Raw genomic sequence first — 15,763 nt, 5'->3', positions numbered from 1 at the left:
GCGATGATAAATTCCGCATGAAGTCATTCCGCAGACGTCCATTTTTCATTGTGCATGTCATTATCTTTGTTATATCCTTATATGCATGATGAATTATCTTCATAGGTTGAAGAGGATCTCCACAAGTAAAATTTGTCATGTGCATTTGCATTCAAGAGCAAACTACTTATATGCACATCTTCAGGGGGAGCCTTTTGCTACTTATGAAGACAATGCCTTAAATCTCTAAATTTTCACATACTTTTATCCCCATTGAAAACTTCAACCAGTTTGTCATCAATCACCAAAAAGGGGGAGATTGTAAGTGTATCTAGTGTCACCCCTAGTTGGTTTTGGAGTATTGACGACAAACTTGGTTGAGGGACTAATGTGTTTGTGAGAATTGCAGGATAACACAGGTAGTAGTCCCTCATTGATTCAGTTTACCTACCAGAGATGACCCCTAAAAATGTGTGAAGACATTGAAGACAATGGTGGTCTGTGAAGAGATTCACATTGAAGACTATGACATGAGAAGACATCGCATGAAGACTATGGATTGCAAAGACATAGTTGTTTTGTAGTTTCCTTTTCTTCTTTGTTGAGTCATAGGAACCACCGAACTGTTAAGTGGGGTCCAAGTGAACAAAGTCAGAGTGACTGAAGTGATGCTCAACCAAATCCTATGTCTTCGAGCGAATACAATGAGAGCAAATCTTATCCAGAGCTGGATAAGTCAGCATTACTTGTAGCCCAAGTCAAGTTGTCGCGTGTGTTTGAAATCTGACCGTTGGACACGTGTTAGTTCCTTAGTGACCCAGGGTCATTTCGGACAAATCAGGTCGGGTTGCCTCCTGGCTATAAATAGCCCACCCCCTACACCATAAATTGGTGGCTGCTCAGAGTTAGTGCACGGCTTTTGTCGTTTGAGAGCAACCCACCTCCGAAGCTTTTGAGAGAGAAATCCTTGCGAGGACAAAGCCCTAAACACCCAGAGCCAAAGAGTGTTAGGCATCACTGAAGTCTTTCTGTCTGCGTGATCTGAACACTTGTTACACTTGAGGACTGTGAGTCCTCCAGTCGGTTAGGTGTCGCGTTCTGAGCATCCAAGAGTCATTGTGGATTGTCGGTGAACAAAGTCTGTGAAGGTTTGGAAGTCTCCCTTGAAGACTTACCAGAGTGATTGGGAGAGGACTGTGTGTCCTTAGCTCAAGGTGAATAAGGTGAATACGTGGTCTTCTGAGTTGAATCTCAGCCTCCCTAACCACACGTACAGTATTCACAGCAACTGGAACTGGTCCAACAAATCCTTGTCCTCACCAAGCAACTGGTTCTATCCTATACCTCTCTTTACTTACTGTTTGTCTTCATGAAGTCATTGCCTGCTTGCGTGATCTGATTGACTTCACTGTGTGAAGACTGTTGTTGTTTGGCTTCATACTATCTTCCATCCTGATCCATTCTACCTAGCTCTTGATAGTCTTCATGATTTCACTTCATTGCTTACTTGACTATGGCTTGTCTAGTGTAGTCTACCTTCCGCTGCATATCAATAGGTTCATTTCTACTGTTTGGCTTCAAAGCCACGTGCTTTGAAGGCTTTCATAAAAATCGCCTATTCACCCTCCCCCCTCTAGTCGATAACTAGCACTTTCAGATGTTGTTACAATTACTACAAAACTGCTACTTTTAGTATTGTCACTATTACCGTTACTATCATACTACTTTGCTAATGATCACCTTGCTGCAAATATTAAGTCTTTCAGGTGTGGTTGAATTGACAACTCAACAGCTAATACTTGTGAATGTTCTTTGGCTCCCTTGTATCGAATCAGTAAATTTGGGTTGAATATTTTACCCTCAAAAATTGTTGTGATCCCCTATAATTGTGGGTTATCAAGACCTTTTTCTGGCACCGTTGCTGGGGAGCATAGCTCTATTTGCTGAGTCAGTTGGGATTCATATTTGTTGATCACCATGAAGAATCTGAAAGATACCAGAACCAAGATTGTTTCCTCTAAGACGAGGGGAGGTAAGGAACTGCCATCACACTCTGCACTTGATTCACCTTCTGTTTTGAGTAAGCTTGCCACACCACCACCTGCTATTAATTCTGACATGTCGCAAGTAGTAGATGACGCTAGTACTTTGCATGATGATGTGCCACTAGGTGAATTTCCTGATGAATAATTTGCAAGAGCTAAATATATTGAGAATGCTATGGCCGATGAAATTTGAAACTGATAAAGCCTTCGAAACTGTAAGTTATGAAACACCTATTAGATCTAGCTCTCCTAGATATGAATTGCCTGATATACCTAAGGGATATGTTATGGATGGATAGGTAGCTAGGGGACTTTCTTGCTTGTAAAGATAGAGAAGATCTTAAGAAATTACTTGTCAAGTTGAAAGAAAAATCTTTGAATGCTAAAATGAAATGTGATCCTAAGTTTGCTACTTCGCCTATCTTTGTTACTCATAAGGATTATGAATTCTCTGTCAATCATGAGTTAATTACTTTGGTTGAATCTGATCCTTTCCATGGTTATGAATCTGAAACTGTTGTGGCACATCTTACTAAACTGAATGATATAGCCACCTTATTTGCTCATGAGGAAAAAATTCGCTACTACTATATTCTTAAGTTGTTCCATTTCTCATTAAAGGGTGATGCTAAGATATGGTTTAATTCTCTTGCTCCTGGTTGTGTGCATAGTCCATGGGATATGATTTATTACTTCTCTGAAAAATATTTTCCTGCTCATAAGAAACAAGCTGTTTTAAGAAAATATTTAACTTTGTGTAAATTGAAGAGAGTCTCTCACAAGCCTGGGGGAGGCTTCTCCAACTACTTAATGCTTTGCCTAATCATCCTCTCAAGAAAAATGAAACAGTTGATATATTTTATAATGGATTAACCAATACTTTTAGGGGCCACCTAGATAGTTGTGCTGGTTGTGTTTTCAGAGAACAAACTGTTGAACAAGCTAAAGAATTACTGAATAATATATCGGGTAATGATAATGATTGGACTCTTCCTGAACCACCACACAAGCCAACTCCGAAGAAGAGGGGTATTCTATTTCTCAGTCCTGAAGATATGCAAGAGGCAAAGAAATCTATGAGAAAAAAAGGTATTAACGCTGAAGATGTTAAGAATTTAACACCGATTGAAGAAATACATGATCTTAATACTCTGACACAGGTAGTGGAGGTAAATTCTCTCTATATGTTTGATGAAGGTGATATTCCTTATACTAAATCTGCTAGTCAATGCTTGGATGAATTTGATAACTTTATTATTAAACAAGAAAACTTCAATGCATATGTTAGTAGACAATTGAAACGAAATGCTTATATGATTGAACGCTTGAGTGACTATATGTTTAGAACTGTTAATGATGTCAAGGGTGTGAGCAAACATGCTTCCATGATAAAAACTTAGAAGAAGTCCTCAAAACACAAAAAGATTTGCTTAATGAGATGAATGATCATGCTGTTAGAGTTATGACTAGAGGTGGTAAAATGATCCAGGAACCATTGTATCCTGAAGGTCACCCTAAGAGAATTGAACAAGACTGTCAAAGAATTAATACTTATGCACCTAGTCCTTCTAAAAAAACAAAAGATAATAGGACTTTGCATGCTTCTAGTGAACCTACTGTAGACACACCTGAGAATCTAAATGATACTTCTATTTCTGATGCTGAAACACAATGCGGTGATGAACATGAACCTAGCAACAATGATAATGATGATGTTCATGTACATGCTCAACCTAATAATGATAATGAGGTGGAAAAAGAATTTGATGTTGATCTTGATAACCCACAACCTAAGAGTAAAAAATATAATAAGAGATATTTCATTGACACGAAACATGATAAAGAAAGAGAACCATGGGTTCAGAAACCCATGTCTTTTACTCCTAAAGCTTCAAAGAATAAAGATAATGAAGAATTTGAGGGCTTTGTTGAAATGCTTAGACCTGTATTTTTGCGTCTTCGTTTGACTTATATTACAAAAACGAGGGGAGCGCCGCCGCACCTTCTCGTTGTAGGCGACAGCTCGATGGACCGCGTCGTCATCTCCGGCATCCTCCGGAGCTTCAACTTCCGCGGTACGTGCGTCCATAATCAATCCACAAGATCACATCATGTTTCAATCTCTTGTTGTTGTTTTTGTTGTACATGGTTTTGTGACGAGTGGTGTCCGTGCATGCGTGCAGTGACCGCCATGGACAGCGGGAAGAGGGCGCTGGAGCTTCTTGCCTCCGTATGCATGTGATCTTACTCAACCTTTTTTTTGTGAAAAGATCTTGCTCAACTTTTGATCTGTCCTTCTTTATTTCGGATGTTTTTGTGCTTCGCATGTGTTATACCAAATGGCATGCGTGTTCTCGTGACGCAGGAGGCCAATGTGAGCATGATATTCACTGACTACTCAATGCTGGAGATGACCGGCTAAGAGGTCCTCAAGAAGGTCAAGGTAATACAGAATTTTTTTCCCTTGTCAAGTTTCATAGTAAGTCATGTATGTACGAAAAATCTTTATTAAAGTAGTTCTTGCATAGCTTTGGGATGAAAATAGAGAAAATGTGATGGATGGATGCATGCAGGGGTCATCCAGGCTGAGGGAGATCCCCATGGTGATCATGTCCTCGGTGAACGTGCCTACAAGGATCAACAGGTTAGTACCTTGGCCCTTATTCATCAGTGGTGACAGACTGATAGCTCTAGCATGCATCAAGTTCATGTTCTTATCGTTGACACGTACTCCCTATGTTTTAAAATAGATGAGTCAACTTTGTACTAACTTTAATACAAAGTTAGTATAAGGTTGAGTCATCATAGAAAGTACAACGTACGTTTCTACTCCGTCAGGTGCCTGGAGGAAGGAGCCGAGGATTTCCTGCTCAATCCCATCCAACCGTCCGATGTGTCGCACCTCTGCAGCCGTCTCCTCCAGTGAGCATTGCGTCCTCAGGTTGCACCGTTGATGGCATCACACGCTACTGCATGGCGTATGGATTCTGTTATGAATTAATTAATTAAGTCTAAGTAATCCTGTCATCCCCTCTTTGTAACTAAGGGAAGGCTAGCAACTTACTCCCTCCGTTCTAAATTACTCGTCGTGGTTTTAGTTCAACGACGAGTAATTTGGAACGGAGGGAGTAGCATATAAGTACGTATTGCTAACCGGCGCATCCCCTACTCACGCCTCTTGTAAACGTGACGGACACATCGCTATCAGGGATATATACTCCCTCCGTTTCTAAATGAAAGTCTTTAATATGGATTAAATATGGATATATATATATATATATATATATACATGGATATTAGAGTGAGATTCACCCATTTCGCTTCGTATATGGTTCATATTGAAATCTTTAAAAAAGGGCTTATATTTAGAAACGAAAGAAGTATATTATAAGATCATCCGGAATGAAGAGTCACTGCACGTTCATTTTGCAATGGACTATGCCGAGAGCAATAAGGCCAGGATGGGAAGAAACCACAAAAACAAAACAAAAAAGTTGTCATTCATCATATATACCAAGTAGACGACGACAACAACAACAACGGAACCATCTCTTCTGTTGAGTGAATGTTCTTCAACAAGAACTTTCTGTGGAGAGTAATTGACAAAAAAACTACCACATTTCACATATCTGTCCTATAGAACTATCAAATTTTGAAAACTGATCAAAAACTCCAGTTTAACGCTAATTTCATGAAAAAAACTATCAGATCGACTTGATGACCGACTGAAGCATTTTAAACGCATTTCTGACAAACCCGGCTCACCGGTCAGGACGGCGGCCGCGCTAACGGCTAACGGCGCTCGCCTGACGCCCCTTAGCCGCACGGGTCGGTCGGGCCCGATCGGACCAGGACTAACCTGGCCGACCGGCTAGCTCGACTGGTAAATTCCTCTAACCACAGATTCTCTGGCTAAGAAATGGAACCAAATTTCCTACTTTGGGTCATCAATACTGCACCACAAATTGGAAAATTTATAATTAAATGGTCTGCACAATATTTAGTGTCTGACAGTTTAAATTTTCTATTTTCTGACATTTTTAATTCAGTCACAGCAAAACAAATTGTTAATGTTCCCAACAGATTTCAATTCCCGTTGTGCTCAAACATGGTTCTAATGTAAATCTAACTATGCAACTAGCCTATAGATCGTGATTCCTAACAAAACAAACCATTTCATAAAAAGAATTACAGATTTGTTGCCATACCTCGCGCGGCCAACAAGACAAGGAAGCTTGCGCCGGCCTTGAGTTGCGCGTCTTCTCTTCGACGCTGCTGCTACACGCCGACTCACAATCGTCTGGGACGGCTGAGATTGAGGCTGGGATTGGTTTTCGACCGCAAAGCTATTGCTGCCTAGCCATTTATCAACCTCAACAAAGACGGCATCCCCGCCGCCCAGCACGTCGGGGGGCGCTCCTCCAAGCGATTCGGCACCAGAGTTTGGATCCGCCGCCGCCATGAACGAAGACGGCTAGGGCTAGGACAGCGAGCTCAGGGGAGAGTGGGGTGGGGAGGACGACGAGCTAGCCGGTCGGCCAGGTTAGTCCTGGTCCGACCGGGCCCGACCGACCCGCGCGGCTAACGGGCTCAGGCGAGCGCCGTTAGCCGTTAGCGCGGCCGCCGTCTTGACCGGTGGGCCAGGTCTGTCAGAAATGCGTTTAAAATGCTTCAATTGGTCATCAAGTCGATCTGGTAGTTTTTTGTCACGAAATTAGCGTTAAACTGGAGTTTTTGGTCAGTTTTCAAAATGTGATAGTTCTGTAAGACGGATACGTGAAATATGGTAGTTTTTTGTCAATTACTCTTCTGTAGACTATTCGCAAAAATAAAAAATAAAAATGGAACTTTTTGTAGACAATAAGGCTTGAGACAATGGCTAAGTCATCAACTGACCAGGATTACAGTCAACACCAACACCTTGCAAAAACAGAAAGAAAAGCCAACGGCTAAAAGATACAAGGGTGCCCAGCACACAAGCTGAAAGAAAACAGAGAAGCTCGGCTTGTCGAAGAAAGACGGCTTGCTTGCTCGAACACCGCGGAGACATGAGCAGCAGCAGGGAAACATCAGCTGCCTTTGAAAACGATCTCGCCATCGCCTGCAATGGGGTTATGGGGACCAAGTACAACGCACACACACCTATTCCTCGCCGAAGAGGGACCCTACCCTTTCATTTTGGCTCGAAGGACATCGCACCGTCGAATTTATCGACCCTAGAACGAAGACAGGGCAACCGCACGATGACCGCCTTGCCCGCACCAAGCTCTACTTGACAGCTCCAACGTTGCAGACCGGCGGTGGCGAAAGATGAAAAGGGCAAGCTGAGGGAATGACGCGCAGCAGCTGGAGAAACAGAGAGCTCGAGGGAAGTTGGCCCATACTACTGCTGGGATTCATGCTACCCAAATATTCCCTCTGTGTTTTAGCTTGGAAACGATCTTATATTATGGGACGGAGTGAGTACTAAATTGGAAGAGCAGAGGCACTGCTCAAATAAATTGTAGAGCAGACAAAATAGCCAAGTTATGTTTTTCCTTATACTAATAAAAGAAATAAAAGTAGAAGAAGCACAGTACCAGCTTCGGTTGATTTGTGCTGGGATTCAGAATTCCCGCCAAAAGGAAATTGAAAAGCAGAAGAAGGCAAGGGAGCAAAAAAAAAACACAAGTATGAATCTTACAAGGTTCTTGATGATTGGCGACTCGTGTACAATTTGTCATCAGAACAATCTACACAGCAACACCGTCCTCTCCGTGTTACAAATGCAAGCCCGATCAATCCGATCACGTGTTAGTCATGCATCGCCACGGAATGTAGAACCCCAAAAGCGCCAGCCTCGGCTCACTCACTACTCTAATCTTTGCTGCCAGAAGTTGCGGTCGGAGGATACCCCATCTGCACAATCTTCAGCATCGGCTTTTCCGTGAAACAATCACACGGGAGGCACGAATCTTTTCTTGGGTTAAAACGCCACTCCATCACCGACGATGTTCCCTCCTCACTCGCACACTCACCGCCTTGGCAGGTTGTTGGAATCTTCATTCCTCGATGATGCTGTTCTTCGCAGCGGCAGATGCATTTCGCTGCGCCTGATTCTGGACAGCATACTTCCTTTGCAGTTCCCTGAGCTTCTCCAGAAGTTCTTGGAACGACGGACGGCTTTGTGGGTCGCTGCTTGCACCAAGGACAATGGTAGTAAGAACACACGACATGTACAAAAACCAGCACGGTTCAAAATTTATGAAGTCTGAAAAGGCAAGTCTTTAAGAAGAGTGAGAAAAAAAAGGGGGATGGCAGAGATAGTACATACGTTTCCCAGCAACTCAGTATAAGTGATGTCCAGTAAGGATCTGTTTCACTGGGAATCTCCAACCTTTGGTTCATGAAACCTACTGCACCAATGACCTACATAGGAAAGAGTTTCAACAATTAATGTACAAATAGGCAAGAGTTTCAACAATTAATGTACATTCTACAAAACTTGTCAAATTCTGAGAAAACTGCAAGTGATCTAGATTTTCTTTTAATGCAATACAGTTTTAATCTGCAATACTGAGCACAGATGCTGCTACCATAAGAAAATTTCACACTATTCATGGGACTTCTCCAGAATATGAAAACCAGTAGAATATGCTGCTTCTCGTAACTCAGTAGTTACATTCCTAGGTGACCAATAATACTAGCGATCGCAATTAATCGGACAAATTTAGAAGCCCATCAACTGAATATTCATATGTCAACCAGCTCATGTTGTTGTGCCAAATTCTAGGAAGCGCTGTAACCAATCCAAAAGGAATATATTACTCTTGGAATTTAACTTTTTGAGGAGCTGCTGAGACAAATATTACTTGAAGTCCAAATCATCACAATCTGAACCAAATGTATGGCCAGAACCAGATGATTTAATGACAGATAAAACTACATAGAAGCAATATACCTGCATTGAATTGAGATTTTCCCACGGTATCTTCTGAGTGACAAGTTCCCATAGGATCACCCCATAGCTATACACATCAGACCTATATATGTAGTCACTCAAGTCATTAGCAATTATATACTTTTGCAGATGTGACCACAGGAACTTCTGTTGATTACAACTGTCATGTACTTACTTCTCATCTGAAGGTTCATTGCGCAATACCTCTGGAGCCATCCATTGTGGCTACACAAGAAAGCGGCATCAAAAAAGTTAGGAAAACAAAAGATCCATGCTGTGTATGTCAATCAATCAAATGAATTTTGCTTGTACTTACCGTTCCTTTTCCTGTTTTTGTTGTGAGATAAGTTTCACGCTTGAGACGTGAAAGACCAAAATCTGCAACCTGATTGAGCGAGATGAAATGAGATGCAAGTAGGAACATATTAAAAAGTTTGAAGAGCAAATGATTGTAATGTTACCTTAACAGTCCAGTTCTTATCAACCAGCAGATTTGACGACTTTAAATCTCGATGAATGATAGGTGGGCTATAGTGATGAAGATAATTCATGCCCCTTGCCTGTAGAAATGTTAATAAGAAGACGTTAAGAATCTTATCATCCAGGAGATTCGGAAGTTCCTTGCTTGAAATGAAACGCAAACTAACCAAAACTATTCACAGAATAGCTATGTGCGTATTAGCATCACAATAATTCGAAACTTCAGGTAGAATCCAGCCACCCAGGGGGGGAAATAAATGAATATATGAACATACGATACCTCACTTTTCAAATATATTTATTTCTTGCACTGGAACTACCCGATGTGGCCTTTTTATCTGGAATTCAACTTCTACACGTGCCCATTTGCAACAAATACAAAATCAGGTGTCTCAAATTTTACGTTTTGTATGCAATCAATGTCTCTGCATACCACAATCCAAGAATAATTCTCTGTTTTTCCTGTCATTAACTGCATTTCCTTTTGGACTAAAAAGTAATATGTGATCTGTGGTAAAATCCACATTCGGCCATTAGAAAGAAATGCACTTACAACATCTAAAGCCATGTGAACACGTCGTCTCCAATCCAACTTGGTAGTGCTTCTTTGAAGTAAGCGAAATAAACTTCCACTGCATTTGAGAAATAATGAACGATGAAAATGAGACCCAACCTATTTTTTCTGTAGGTAAAAATATGAAGTCAGGGTAGTAGTCATATTCTGTTATAAAAATTGAACAAAACCAATCTTGACGTGCCAGTGAGTATTGAAGCATAAAATCAAAAATTATCTTGATGTGCTAACAGGATAAAAATATACAACTAAACAGCCTAATAAACGGTATGGCCCCATAAATTTTTGTCCACCTCTATCAACAAGTATGGATACACCATAAGAGAAAAGGAGACATGTCTAATCTAGTTAAAACCAGCAAATAACTTCTGTTAGCTAGGATCAAATCCACACATTGTTGCACAGTTGCAGACATTCAACTTTCTTTTTTATTAGAATTAAAATTGATTATTAATGGTCCTATAAAATATGGAACATGTTGGGTCTTTATATGCATGTAAGAGAAATCTAGAGAAAGGAGGTGTGCTCTTAAGTATTTACTAAGTGTATAGTATGAACTATATTTTATAAATACTGAGTGTTTCCTTAGGTATTCTTTTCAATTTTGTTCATAAGATTTGAATCAAATAGTAGAAAGAAAATGGAGTGACATGGCACTTGCTTGTGCCATCTTCTGTACTTAATTTTGATAGAGATGAGATTTACCATGCCTTCATGAAAATGTTTTTGTAAAAATTAAGCCATGGCAGGTTTTGTACAAGTAGCTCCGGTCATTGTCTTATACATTTGAAGAAGAGAGCAACAGCCAGAGAATAGATACTTTCAAAAATATAGGGTAGTAGAACGCAAGTACAAAGTAGGGAACATACCGTGGGAGGAACTCGGTAACAATACAAAGGCGGTGTGGAGATGTAACCGCACCCATGAAGAGCAGTATATTAGGATGGCGTAATTTCTTCATAAGGGATACCTTCACATACGAATGATGACAATTTATTATAGAAGAACTAAGTTTAAAATGATATCACGAGACCTGAAGTCAGTGAATACTTTATTTCTATATTCCAGATTTAACCTTTAAAAAAAGTGATGATCTGTGGCCATGTTATTTTCATATTTGTTCACACCAAAATGTTTGGCAACCATGGCAATGATAGGTTTTTATGGGCATCCTGAGAACACAAATTTTCATTATTTTGACAGGCCCAAAGTATCAATAGAACATCACAGGTTTGATGCTAGCTAATCGGCTAAGAAAATACTGAAAGCCACCCTGCTGATTAGAGAGACATTGTCTTCTCTTGTATATTTCATTCATGAATCAACTAACAGAAGTTGTGCTAAAAATGGAAAATTACCTCTTGTCGAAAGGCCTGTATTACTTCCTCCGAATATTCCTGCCTGGAGAAAACTTTCACACCCACATCCTGCAGCAAAATGCCAAACAAAAAGATGAAACTAACAACCAAAAGTGAACAGAGACAAGTCACTCGTGCAACAAAGAAACAACTGAACATACCGAGCCATACCACAAAGCATGGTATACTGTCCCACAGGAGCCTGTGCAGATCAAAATTGAAAGGGACACAATTAGAAAACACTCGATATAGTAGAAAGCAGTATACTCCGTTGTCCGTTCAACATTTTTGGCATGCTTGTACTCCTCTAAAAAATAACAAACCCAATATAGCAACTAAATTCACACAAGAGTATTTGGATCCGGAGAAGTGTTTGAGCATAAATGCCAGGAAAGTTCTTGATGGTCTAAGCTCTCTAAATGTTCAGGTCCTAGGGATAAGCACACACTTTCAGTAGCGCAAATTCATATCAAACCAAAATAGCATATTAAGAAGTTGAAAGTAGAAATTTTAATCACAGATTTGAAAGCAGACTTAAGCTACCCATGTGAAAGCCCAGAGGTTCTATGTCTCATTAGGAGTTAGAGCTAGTGAGCTAACTGGCCCCACTTGTAATAAAATTAGAACCAAAACTTGGCCAAACTGGGGGCAAAATGGATTATTATTTATTCCAACTACTCCCTCCGTTCCGATTTACTCGTCGTGGTTTTAGTTCAAATTTGAACTAAAACCACGACGAGTAAATCGGAACGGAGGGAGTACATATCTAGTTGTAATATTATCTAGCTGATTTGACAATGGAGATTATGCAACAAGCATAGATTTTATAAAACAAATAGGACAGGAAAGGAGCTATTCTAAAGTAATGTCATGCAGACAAAGCCAGTTACAATAACCAAATAGTCAATTCTAAAGCCGCTGGTAGAAACTATGAAACAACATAGAAACTTCAATGTGATAAAATATATATACACATAAGAATTCACAAAAGGAGAAGCAACTACCTTGGCCTACTTGTTCTCCAATTACAAGATCTTCCCACAGGATTTCATAATCCAGACAGTCTGCTTCATGGTCGATTTTGTATAGAGCACTACTATTGGTACTTCCAGTGCTGCTTGCACTACTTGAGCTGTTATTGTTGAAAGAAGACCAGGAACCTGATGCCTCGTTTTTGTTAGGTTGGTTGTATTCAGCCAATTGAGTGTCAGAGACTTTCGGATGATTCTGGCCATTCTCTTGCTCACTATGCAACGATGGCCAGGTCACCTGATTTCTGTAGTCAGGCACATCATTCTCCCGCCCTTTCCAAGGCCATGTTATCCCTTTCTTGTTCAACAATGCCTCTGCTTTTGAACTCAAGATCTTGTGGAGACCTATTTTCGCTTCTGATTCATCACCGTTTGTTTTGGTTGATTTCCCAGGGGAATTCTCTTCCGTGCCGAAGGCACCATGTGGTGCATCTCCTCTTGGTGTACTTGGTCCACTAGATGGACCTTCCTTGTTATCACGATCAGAACACTGACTCTCACCACTGCCACCTTCCCGTACCATGCCATTCTCATCCATCTTGACCCTCGAACGAACTTTATTTGTGACCTTGTTAGCCTGTGTTATTCTAAATATCAGAAAGGAATACGGTAGCAAATAATTAAGAAAACATGCTATAGAGAAACAATGTTTCATTGCTATTCAATGGCATGCATATTTCTACTTTTTACAATAATAAAGTAGTAACAGAACTCACCAAATTTGTTATCTTGGAGGCTATAGTAGACTGCTGGGGATCAAACGGATTTCTGTTCAACAAACTGGCTTTTCGATTACTGTTGCTGCAACTGCCATCACAACAGGAGGGGCTAGATGATTCTGAATGGGACCTTGCAGAGGTTGAAGGTCCACTGAGTATCTCCTCCAATGCGCGTGAATCACTTGAAACACAAATAATGCCCACCAAACTGCCATCCTCATCATAAAATGGAGTGTTGGTGCCAACAGCTAAAAACCTATCCCCTGCCTTGTTCTTAACTGGAAACTTCCCAGTCCAACTCTCACCCAAAGAAATACGTCGAAACATATCATTTACCACACTGAGGTCACGGGAATCAACCAGCAGCATGAGTGCATCCTGACCAAGTACTTCTGATGCAGGATAACCATAGAGATTCTCTGCAGACCGATTCCTACATCATGGCAAATGAAAGGCTTTGGTGATAAGAAAGCATTAACAAGAACAAAAGAGAAGCGAAAATCCATGCAGAACTGCAGACTAAAAAAAAATATGTGATGTTTGTTTAGCACAGGTGGGAAGTAGGTACACGACTATCAAACTGTGTTGCTGAATCGATAAGCAATGCGACTCGCACAAAAATGAAGACCCAAAACTTTGACCCATGTGCATCACTCAACTCTTGGCTCTTGGGCAACTTGGAACAACAATGGCAGAAGTGCCATGAAACCTTATTGTGTTGTTTTACTGTTACCAATTTGTTCAACCAGGCAGAAAGCTTCACTTCAAATCAATATAAACTGTGACATAGCATGGACGTAACTTGTAGTACAAAATACCAGATTTCACCAAGTAGTAAGTTCCACCATCTCATGCATAAATGGTTAAAATGCCACTAAAAGCACAACTCCCATTGGATGCATGGTCACTTCATTGCAGTATAACAAGAACAGTTGAACCGATGCCATCACTATCACCGCAGCAGCTCCTCGAGCATTTACAAGCTCGCACAAAACAGGTCAACAAACATTCAAGAAGTAGAAAGCTCACCAGTATATGATCCTTCCATCGAGGTCAAGAATGTGGACGGACTGCCCCAGCGACTGGAGCACCCTGCGGTACTGCCGCTCCGCCAGCCCAGCGCCCGTGGCGCCGCCCTCCGCCGCGGCACGGCCTTCCCGCTGCAGCGGCGACGAGTGCGAGAAGGACGCGGAGCCACGGCCCCACGCCCGCGGGCCTGCATCAAGCCCCCCGGAGAGCCGCCTCGAGGGCGCCGGCGCCGGCGCAGGATGAGGCGGCGCACCGCGGCTGGGGGAGACGGACTGCGAGCGCCGGCGCTCCCCTCCGCCGCCGGTCGGCGGCAGCGCGAACTTGGACATCTCCTGCTTGAGCTGCGCCTGGCCCACCTCCAGCTGCCGGATCTTCTTCAGGAGCTCCTCCCCGCTGGATTCCATCCCCGGCAGCAGCGTGAACCAGAATCAAACCAGCGGCATCGCCGCCCTCCCGAGCGCTCCGAGGCCGCCTCGCTCACCCTCCGCGGCTCCCGGGAGCTCGAAAGGCCGCTCGCCTGTCGCCGGTCCCGAGGCAGGATGATTCGGGCTCAAAATGGAGCAAGAACCGGCATCAAATCCTCCTCCAGGAGATCCAGCCGCCGCCAACCCGAGATTTCCCGGACAGGAACGGACCAAATCCAGGAAAAGAAAAAGATCCTTCCTTGGGAGGGAGCTGTTCTTGGCTTCTGCTCGGAGCAAACAAGTAGCAGCTTAGCTGGGGTTGGAAACTTGGAATCTATCTATCCATCCATCACACACACCCAAATGGGCGAACAACTAAACAATTAAATAATCAAGATAAAAAAGAAGCAAGCGTACAAGGGGGAGGGAGGGCGGAAATGATATAGGTGACCTGGTGGTGAGTTCCTCCTCCGGCGATTGGTCAGCCGGGCAATAAAAAACACGGCGGCTGCTCGCTGGCCTTGCGCGAGGTGATGATGGAAAGCTCCGGTCTTGGTTTTTATTTGGGCTTTGGAATTTTCCTCAGAAATTCATTTACTTGTCAATCTGCTTTGTTTTATTTATCTATATCGTTTGATCCACACAGTAGGAGGGGAGAGGAGAGGGGAGGGGGGGCTGGCTGTCCTTGTCCCTATCCATCTACCTTGCTGCCAATGCCAACCTGTGGCGTCATCTGACGAGAGAGAGAGGGAGAGAGCAGGGAGAAATGGGCGAATTGGTTGGTCCATTTTATCAGTGGCCTTTCCCACTGGCGTTGCCACAATTGGGTTAGGGTTTGGCTTCTAACTGCCTCTTTGGTGTTTTGTGCTGCGTGTTTCTACTCTGGTGTGCTCTCCCCTTTTTTGTGCTAGTACATGTTTGTGGGTGCATGTGGATATCTTTCATGTTGATCAACTACATTGTTGCTATACAAGTTTCTCTTCTTCTTTGACCCGTAAGAATTTTATTCTTTCTATTTTCTGCCGAGCAATTCGGTTGAGAAAACACGGCAAGATATGACAAATAAGTGTGTTGTTATTGGATGCGCAAGAGCCATACAATATTGAATGTCAACCATTTGTATATTTTAAAAAGTTGGAAACAAAATAAGTTGATTAACTTGCGGTTTGTCTTAAATCAGAATTTTTCTCTTCTAATCATATAT

General features: G+C 42.1%; 1 protein-coding gene and 1 pseudogene across 2 annotated transcripts; one reads left to right on the top strand and one right to left on the bottom strand.

The window, feature by feature from the left end:
- The first annotated feature begins 3,894 nt into the window (after nt 1-3,894).
- Nucleotides 3,895-4,950, top strand: LOC119299261 (annotated as a pseudogene).
- Nucleotides 4,951-7,610: 2,660 nt separating this feature from the next.
- On the bottom strand, nt 7,611-15,287 carry LOC119299968 (dual specificity protein kinase shkD-like). Of its 2 annotated transcripts, none has more exons than XM_037577072.1 (14): nt 14,977-15,287; nt 14,156-14,843; nt 13,124-13,559; nt 12,381-12,984; nt 11,538-11,578; nt 11,377-11,445; nt 10,888-10,988; nt 9,998-10,076; nt 9,426-9,524; nt 9,281-9,349; nt 9,140-9,189; nt 8,965-9,046; nt 8,338-8,432; nt 7,611-8,198 (listed from the first exon to the last, which is right to left on the bottom strand). In XM_037577072.1, exons 2-14 carry the CDS (start codon nt 14,557-14,559, stop codon nt 8,066-8,068), a joined length of 2,262 nt encoding a protein of 753 aa, XP_037432969.1. In that variant the 5' UTR covers nt 14,560-14,843; nt 14,977-15,287; the 3' UTR covers nt 7,611-8,065. The 2 variants fall into 2 exon arrangements, with proteins under 2 accessions (XP_037432969.1, XP_037432968.1); XM_037577071.1 differs by having other exon boundaries at nt 15,011-15,287.
- Nucleotides 15,288-15,763: the final 476 nt, after the last annotated feature.

This window comes from Triticum dicoccoides, chromosome 5A (assembly GCF_002162155.2).
Source record: "Triticum dicoccoides isolate Atlit2015 ecotype Zavitan chromosome 5A, WEW_v2.0, whole genome shotgun sequence".
Taxonomy (NCBI): Eukaryota; Viridiplantae; Streptophyta; class Magnoliopsida; order Poales; family Poaceae; genus Triticum; species Triticum dicoccoides.
This window is presented reverse-complemented; position numbering and strand designations above follow the sequence as displayed.

Coding starts and splice junctions, on each gene's coding strand:
- LOC119299968 (XM_037577072.1), bottom strand. CDS start 14,559: ATGGAATCCAGCGGGGAGGAGCTCCTGAAGAAGATCCGGCAGCTGGAG. Junction 10,989..11,376: donor TACAGGCCTTTCGACAAGAG/GTAATTTTCCAT, acceptor TCGTATGTGAAG/GTATCCCTTATGAAGAAATT. Junction 8,433..8,964: donor AAAATCTCAATTCAATGCAG/GTATATTGCTTC, acceptor TTTCCTATGTAG/GTCATTGGTGCAGTAGGTTT.